Consider the following 9351-nt stretch of genomic DNA (forward strand, 5'->3'; position numbering starts at 1 on the left):
TTTTTGGGGCCAGGCTACAGCTGGTAATTGAGGAACGTGACGCTTATATAAACAGTGCAACTCAGCATTGGTGGCTGGTTTCAGACAGTAGGAAATTGAAGAGAGGCTGTGCCAAATTAAAGGCTGAACAAGCGACGAGATGAGCAGTTTGATTTGGAGGGCTCTTGAGAGCAAATCCCACAGCCCATCTCTTTAACAACTTCATGTTTTTATTTTCCCGGTTGGATTTGCTGTCAATCCAGAGCTTTCTGTGAAAGTAGAATGCTTGAGTAGAATATATATATACTCCATTTTTATTGCTGTTTCTGTCATTTGATAAAGTACTCTCGAGTCCTGCTCAAAAGAATAATGAAAGAAGTCTCTTATGCTTACCAGTTCTGTGTTTATTTGATCAAAAATACAGTTAAAACAGTAATATTGTGAATTTAAAGAACTGTTTTCTATTTTAATATATTTTTAAAAATAATTTATTCCTGTGATGACAAAGCTGAATTTTCAGCATCATTTATCCAGTCTTCAGTGTCACATGATCCTTCAGAAATCATTCTAATATGCTGATTTGGTGCCCAAGAAACGTTTTGTATTATTATTAATTTTGAAAACAGTTGTATTGCTTAATATTTTTGTAGAAAACGTGATACACGACCATTCAAACGTTTATAGTAAGACTAATTAGATAAAAGTAATTAAACTGATTGATTAAATTACCCAAAAGGGAAAGTAAAGACATTAATAATGTTACAAATGATTTCTATTTATTTTTTTAAATGCTGTTCATTGAACTTTCTGTTTATCAAATTATCCTGGACAGATGTGTCATGGGTTCCACAAAATTATTAGCAACAAAAACAATGTTTTCAACACTGATCATCATAATAAGACCCATTATTTGGATTACTTTTATCGTGGATAGATGGATGCACTTTATGGACTTCAAAACCGGCCATTCACTGCCATTATAAAGCTTGGAAGAGCCAGGACATTTTTTAATATAACCCCGATTGTATTCGTCTGAAAGAAGAATGTCATATACACCTAGGATGGCTTGAGGGTGAGTAAATCATGGGCTACCGGTAATTTAAAATTGTGGGTGAACTATCCCTTTAATAAATGAGCACCATTAATAATTGATAATATTTGAGCAGCAAATCAGCATATTAGAATGATTTCTAAACGATCATGTGTCACCGAAGACTGGAGAAATGATGCTGAAAGTGTAGCTTTGCCATCACAGGAATAAATGATATTTTGAAATATAGTAAAATGGCAAACGGTTATTTTAAATTAAAATACCATTTCACAATACTACTGTTAACCTACTTAACTACTTAACCTGTTACTGTTAACTAACCCTAACCCTTTACTGTATCTATGATTCAAGTTGAATCTATGATTCAAGATTCAGAATATATTATACAGAATTGAAGCATATTGAAACTACAAGCTTCTCTTAATGATGGCAAGACATTATATAACTGAAGATTATTTACCATCCTCGCTGTGGTTTATTGTGCAGGAAGGTGCTAAAAGAGATTCATGTTGGCGATCTAAAACCCAATGAGACGGTCCATGCCATTCAAGAGGCTCAGCTTCTCTCTCAGCTGAACCATCCTGCCATCCTCAAGTTCTACACCAGCTTCCTGGAGAGAGACGCCTTCTGCATCATCACTGAGTATTGTGAGGTAAACTCTTCAACTGGTTTGGTTTCCTTTGGTCTCTAGTAGTCATAATGGGTCTGAAGCAAGTCACGTGATCTGGTAAACAATGTTGACCTGTTTTGATCACATTATTAGCAGATGTCTTGTTATGTCCTTGAAACACACACTGGGATAGGAATACTATTTGCAGAGACGTTCCTAATGAAAGTGAGTGATAGGGTCATGTCAGGAACATCCCTTTCCTTAGGGCCTAGGCCTTTATAAAATGAGCATGTGATAGTTTTAAAGACAACATGAAATCAAAATGACTTGCTCCTTGTTTTATTGTGCAGGATTCATCAGTGCAACAAAGAGTCATGGAGTAATAACTTGATTGTTTCTTTTTTCTTTCAATTTACTTTGGGAAACGCATCACATTATGGAGGTCAAATAGGTTGCACATGCCGTTTGGTTGACTTCCTAATCATAATTCTGGATTTATTTGCTCTGAACCAGCTTTCCATCACTCTGCTTGCACTGTCCAGCTCCTCCCCCATCTCTGCAGTGCCTTTTCTGTGTTCAGCGATGGATCAGGGATGCCGAGAGCATCCTGACATCGCCCAGAGGTCACGCTCATCTCCTCTGCAGCTTCTGTGCCTAAATCCCACCATCTGACCTTTTCATATTTTCCTTGCTTATTAAGACATATCTGCAGGTCAGACCGGGCTCATGTCATCTCTGCCCTATGCTTTGGAAGGTTTGGCCAGTGATTATTACATTTTGCACATCTCAGTTTCTTTGGCACTCAAGAGTTAAACTCACTGTGAATTTAATGGACATTCCCATCCTTTAAAAATCAGGAATAAGATCTCTGCTTGTTTCTCCTAGACAGCACTGAGAATAAATGGAGAACAAATGAAGACTTTTGGTTTATCTGCTTCTCTGATTTCTGAGATACTAAAATATACACTAATCTTATCTAGAGCTTTAGAAGAGATCTCAAATGTCACAGACTCTGCTAAGGTTCAACAATTGTCTCATTTGTGGCCATTTTTATTTATCCTCAGGTATATTAGGTGAGACAAAGGTGAAACTTAAATGAAACTTAAATGAGAACTCAGTGAAGTCTCCCAGGCTACTGAGTAGTAATACAATTCAGTTTTCTTTTTGTTCTGTTTCCATGCCTTTTTTTTTGTTCCGAACTGAGATGCTACAGCAGCTCTATAATGTTACCTTGGAAGTGTGTTTCTTACCCTTGGAATGTTATGGAAATAGCTTGACTTAGGACACCACACTGATTTTTTTCTTGTCCAAATTGCTGTACTAAATTGATGTCAGACCAAGTCCATATGAAATGATTAGTATTATTAGACTTGTCACATAGTTTGAACCCGTGTTGATCTGAACCAAATTTTAAATGTCCAACATTTGCAAAAGTGAAAACTCTAATTTAATTTGTGTAAAACTATCCTCTTAATAGTTGACCATACATGACCATATGAGAACACAGATAATTATATGAGATGGTGAACTTGTCTAAACATAATCATGATTTCAAAGTGGAAATGAATCAGGCAGTCAAGTTGATATTATTTAGTATACGGATTTAATCAAAAATTATGACAAACAAGATAAATGTAACCATTTAAGATAGCTTTTGTAGCAAGGGCGCCACCATCCTCCAGTGCTACAACCTGTGACGTCATGGTGTGGGTTTGCTCCGTTGGATTAATAAAGATTATTATAGTTTCGATTCTGGTCTTTGATATTTCTGCTTAGTTGCTGAAATCGTTACTAGTAATAGATACTCGTGATACCAGGGTTGGGAACCACTGCTCTATTGGATTGAGATCTGGTGATTGTGGCTGTTTAAGTAGTGAACTGATTGTCATGTTCAAGAAACCAGTTTGAGATGATTTGAGTTTTGTGACATGCTACTGGAAGTAGCCATCAGAAGATAATACACTGTGGTCATAAAAGGATGGACATGGTCAGCAACAATACTCAGGTAGGCTGTAGTGTTTAAACAATGCTCAATTGGTACCAAGGGGCCCAAAGTGTGCCAAGAAAATATCACCATTATAACACCACCAGCAGCAGCACCTGAACCGTTGATACAAGGCAGGATGGATTCATGCTTTCATGTTGTTAACCGGTGCTCCAAATTCTGAATGTCGCAGCAGAAATCGAGACTCATCATTCTAGAAAACGTTTCCAATCTTCTATTGTCCAATTCTGGTGAGCTCGTGCGGATTGTAGCCTCAGTTTCCCATTCTTAGCTGACCGGATTGGCACCCGGTGTGTCTTCTGCTGCTGTAGCCCCTCTGCTTTAAGATTGGACGTGTTGCGCGTGCAGAGATGCTCTTCTGCAGACCTTGGTTGTAACGAGTGGTTATTTGAGTTATTTACGGTTGCTACTGTTCTATCAGCTTGAACCAGTCTGGCTATTCTCCTCTGACCTCTGGCTTTAACACGGCATTTTCGCCCACAGAACTGCTGCTCACTGGATATTTTCTCTTTAAACCCTAGAGACTATTGTGCCTGAAAATCCCAGTACATCAGCAGTTTCTGTAATACTCGTTTGGCACCAACAACCATGGCATGTTAAAAGTCACTTGAATGAACTCTCTTCCCCATTCCAATGCTCAGTTTAATGCAGCATGTGTCATGTCAAATGTCCATGCCTGCAACAGACTGTGCGATTTCGGCAATCCTATAAGATCATTACAAATCACACTGTACGACATGGATCTAATAAACTTGGGTACGACATGTAGACTGTATGATGATGACACGTATTGAATCGGGAGAATATGGACGCGGTCATGGGAAAAGAGGCCAACTTGGCATGCCAATTTTGTAAATGGAGCTTGAGGAAAGAAGTTTTAAGTTTTAGCGCCATGTAGCGTTGATCAATACGACATTTCATGTTGCATTTTTATTGGCTAGTCCGTAGACGTAGGCCGTAGCAGCAAACAAACTCTGAGAGATGATCATGCTAAATTTTTGACACTGTCAGAAAACTATCGCAAGCTACCTTTGGTCGCAAGACTGTGACAACGGCCGTCTTTAAACCTCTCTCACTATAAGACGTAGGACCACTGTTTAGGAGCCATGACCACAAAAAATCACCACGATTGATCATCTTTCGTCTGGGACCGCCCAAAATCGTGCAGTGTGTACAGCGATTGGCTAATTAGATACTGTATTTGTGTTAACAAGCAGTTGAACAGGTGTATCTAATAAAGTGGCCAGTGGTATTATATAAATAGGTGTACTATTTTATTTAAATACTAAATACACATTATGATAGTGTTTGTTGTACTGAATTAGAGTTTTTACAGAAATTATTGCGACTATATAAATATAGACTATTACGATAATGAGAATGATATTTATCCCATAACAATAATGAAAATTTGAGGGGGAAATGTTCTGTCATGAAAATATTGTCACAATGGAAAAATCTTAATTATACCTTAAATATATATATAAAAAAGTTGACTTGATAGTTCATGACCAGATTTTAAGTGTCCAACAATCACAAATGTGAATTTTATGTTCTCAAATTTGTCCTCTTTATTTCAAACATGACTATAATCTTACCAGTTATAATCATGATTTTAATAGGAATTTTTTTTTTTTTTTTTTTACTATCCAAGTTGTACAATATCTTATGATTTTGTCATCTCACACAAATTATTATACTGTATGTCATGAGAATGTTAACTGTTTTCAGGGCTGTATTGTAGATGAAGTTTAAAAACTTGTGAACTGTGCCACATTGGGCAGCTTATGGGCAGAATAGAATAAAACGCAGAAGAAAATGAAACACAGCAGCATTTTTACCAGCTGTTGATCCCACATTGTTTCCAAGCTGTTGAAGAATACAATATGACAGATGCCATAAAACAGTTCTAATGTTAATGCTGCTTTGATTGTGTTCTCTGTGCTCTGGATTACTGCATGCAGCTCTTCATTTCTACATAGATTAAGGGAGATCCCTCCTGTGCTGAGCGTGTGCATTGAGTTCATTTCTCCTAGAGACATGGGATGAAGAATAGGCCCTACAATTGATCTTGCGTCTTTCTTGTTCTCAATGTGACGACAAGGCTCGCTCTGGGTTGCGTTTCCCGTACAGCGACGTAACTCGCTGCTTATCTAGGATGATGCATCGTTGAAGATATCAACTAGCTAGTCACGAAACCGCACTGTCGCAAATTTGTTGTTCAACCATGTTGGTTACTGATGTCATGCAGGTGGTGGAGCAATACATTATTTTAATGAGTAGATATGCTAGATTTTTTTGCTAGAAATTACGGACATGGAATTTGAGGTCTAATGGACTTTATGCACAGCTGCACTACTTCCTGAACTTTAGCCAGCTCCTTTGTTTCCTGTCTGCCATTATTGGACAAACTGATTAATCCAGGTGTGCCTGACCAACCACAATAATCAGACACACCTGGATTAATCAGTTTGTCCAATAATGGCAGACAGGAAACAAAGGAGCTGGCTAAAGTTCAGGAAGTAGTGCAGCTGTGCATAAAGTCCATTCTCATTTTTCTCAGTTATTCCTTGATTGTCAAGAAAATAATGTCAATGTAAAAACCTCAATATTCGACTGCCAGATTTTTAAAAAGCAAATATGCAAGAGTCATATGAATAGCCTGTGACTGTATTCAACATGTGCTATAAAAGCATAATGGGTACAAACATGGAGCTGGCTTTGTATGTTTACTCATGGTCTGGCATGCCACCATGCAATTATTTGTGGAAATGGTGCCTTTGATATAGTCACAAGAAACCCATTCTGTTATAAATTAATAGCAAATTTCCTCTACATGACTCACTGCAGATCTCATTACCTCCTACTCTGTTGGATAAATGTCATATATTCATGTTAAGAGAGACCATAGACGCCATAGACACACAGAGAGAGACGGAGGGATGATTCTTTGCCTGTGCTGGGTATGACGTCTTTTTAGAAACAGCTCTGGGTGGGAATCATTAGGGCATGGGAAGCCTCTGTTATGCTCCAACTCTTTGCCCTTTCAGGAACATGCACAGACACTTACATAAAGAAAGTGTTTTGATTGCCCCTGAGCACCTTGCACCTGAACGGTTGAACTATACCTGAGAGCTGATAAAGGATGGAGGTCTGCTCTCTCTCTCTCTCTCTCTCTCTCTCTCCAGAGTGAATGTGGCTCTGTCCATGCCAGTCATCTCATCTCCTTCAGCAGGCCAGTCTTCACCCCACCCGCTGTGCCAATATGCCTCCCATCTTTGATAATGCATGAGGCACTCAGTATTTTTAGTTGCACTGTTCAATATATTAGTTGTCTTAAACAGATTCCAGTGTTCCCAGGAATATAGACAACCTGGAAATATCTGTTTTTGTTTTTATTGTTATTTAAACCACTGATCTTGACTGAACTTACATTTTATGTTCAATTTTGCTTGGTTAAAAATATTAATACAAATAAATTATATACACCACTGTTCAGAGGTTTGGGCTCGGTAAGATTTCTTATTGGCTTTGAAAGACGTCTCTTAAGCTCACCAAGGTTGCATTTATTTGATCAATTTAAATATAATTCAATATATTAAAAAGATATCTATATATTTTTGATGACAAAACTGCCATTACTCCAGTCTTCAGTGTCACACGATCCTTCAGAAATCATTCTAATATGCTGATTTGGTGCTTAAGAAACATTACTTTATCTTTGTTGAAACAATTATTCTGCTTAATATTTTTTTGGAAACTGATAATGTTTTTTAGGATTCTTTGATGAATAGAAAGTTCAAAAGAACAGCATTATTTGAAATAGAAATCTTTTGTAACATTATAAATGTCTTTACTGTCACTTTTGATCAATTTAATTGGTCTTTGATGAATAAAAGTATGAATCTCTTACTAACCCGAAACTTTAATAACCAATAACTCTTTTTTTTGTGTGTGTCTCATGCTTTTATAGAGATTGCTTTCTGACGCCCCCTGGTTTAGATGTATTTGCTCAAAAAAAATCTATACGTTTCATGTGAGATCCATGAGATTTTAATAAATGAGAACACTCTCTTCTGTAGTGAGGGAAATGGAGGTTCTCCTGGCCTACAGGGAGGTTTTCATTACTTCTGTTCATGCTACAATGCTTATTCCAAAATTCATTGGCCAATTAAACCTTTGCACTCATAAAAAGCATTGAAAGCTTTTTGAAAGTATTCGAGGTGGCTTTTTGAGTGATGATGGTCATAACCGTAGATAAATATCTTATGGGGGTGACAAATTAGCCCAATCCCAATTACACTCATAATGCGACTCATCCTTCGCTTATACGCGTGGCGAGACCCACTTACATTGAGCAAACACTTCCCTCGGGGAGTGAACAAGAGGACTTATCCAAAGATATGCCTTATGCCTGTCTGCATTACCGATATAAGACTTTCCTAAGATTTTTCCCAACTCACTCTCTTGAGACATTGACAAATGTCTGTTGTTATTGAAATGAGGGGTGCCGAGTTCAGCGTTGTGTTCAAACTGAGCTCCGCTTGAGTCGTATCATTAGTGGGATTGATTATTCTCTTGGCGGCACTTGGTGAAAACAGAGATCCTTAAATATGCTGCAGTTTTATATGCTCAATCTAATTTCATTGTTATTATGCATATAAGAAATAGTTTACCCCAAAGATAAAAATGCTCTTTGGTCGTTTCAAACTTTTTGGATCTCATTTTGCACTGGTGAGCTTTTAAACTCTTGTGGTTTGCATTAATTTTGAATCGCTATAAGTTGAACTGTTCTAATATGTATAGGCCATACTACACAATAAAAGTAAACAGTGTAAAAATATTGTCTTGGAACCAATTTTCTTTCGAGGTATTGACTATAACAGTCCAGATATCTTCTTTTATGTTTTGCAGAAAAAAGAAAGTCGCATGTCTGGAATTTGTTAGTGAATCTTTACTTGGGGAGGGAGGGAGAAGACATTTTATGTGTATTTACAGTCATTTACAGTTCTTTTGGCAGTAAGGCTACAGACACGATACAATTTGTTCTTTTATGCTCCAATGAAGTAAAAAAAAATCATACAGGTTTGAAATGACATTTAGTCGGATTTAATGATGATAGACTTCATTTTAGGGGGAAATATCTTTATAATTGACGCTTACATTTTTTAAAAAAATCATCTTTGATCATTAGCAGTGGGGTCTCAGTATCTCTCTCTCTCTCTTTTGCTCTCTCTCATGCTCCCTGCAGAAGTCTCAGGAGACTGGGCATCGTGACTGGCGCTGCCAGTGTGCATGTGAGCAGGGAATGTGGGTTTTGTCTGAAGTGTAAATAGGTGCCCGAAGGCTCACATTCTTAAAGACGACTTCACAATCCACTAATGCAAACAAAGAAAGATCAGAGAGAATGAGAGAAACAGTAAAGTAGACAAAACAGCACACTGTTATTCTTTGAAGTATCTTTTTGGGTACAAAGACTGTTTATTTAATCAGCTTTTTGTCTGTGCCATGTAGCCGTGACTAGAATCCCAGTGCTTCATGCAAAACAGAATGGATTTTCATTTATAGCATGATTGGCTTTTTTATTTTCTCTGTGTTCCTCAGGACAAAGATTTGGACTGTAAGTTAGATGAGCTAAAACGGACAGACAGGGCGTTATCAGAGCCTCAGGTCTGTGAATGGCTCTGTCAGCTTCTGTTGGGAGTA

At 37.6% G+C, this 9351-nt stretch overlaps 1 protein-coding gene across 5 annotated transcripts in view; it reads left to right on the forward strand.

Annotated features, from left to right (window-relative positions):
* Window positions 1-9351, forward strand: part of nek11 (NIMA-related kinase 11) — a 94521-nt gene that overhangs the window by 11707 nt on the left and 73463 nt on the right. For all 5 annotated transcript variants that reach the window (XM_079625462.1, XM_079625464.1, XM_079625463.1 and 2 more), the window contains exons 3-4: window positions 1517-1682; window positions 9250-9351. The exon at window positions 9250-9351 is cut by the window's right edge and continues 17 nt beyond it. In XM_079625462.1, coding sequence (XP_079481588.1) covers window positions 1517-1682; window positions 9250-9351 — 268 coding nt within the window. The remainder of the gene's footprint in view (window positions 1-1516; window positions 1683-9249) is intronic.

Source organism: Phoxinus phoxinus, assembly GCF_949152265.1.
Source record: "Phoxinus phoxinus genome assembly, chromosome: 10".
NCBI classification, from domain to species: Eukaryota; Metazoa; Chordata; class Actinopteri; order Cypriniformes; family Leuciscidae; genus Phoxinus; species Phoxinus phoxinus.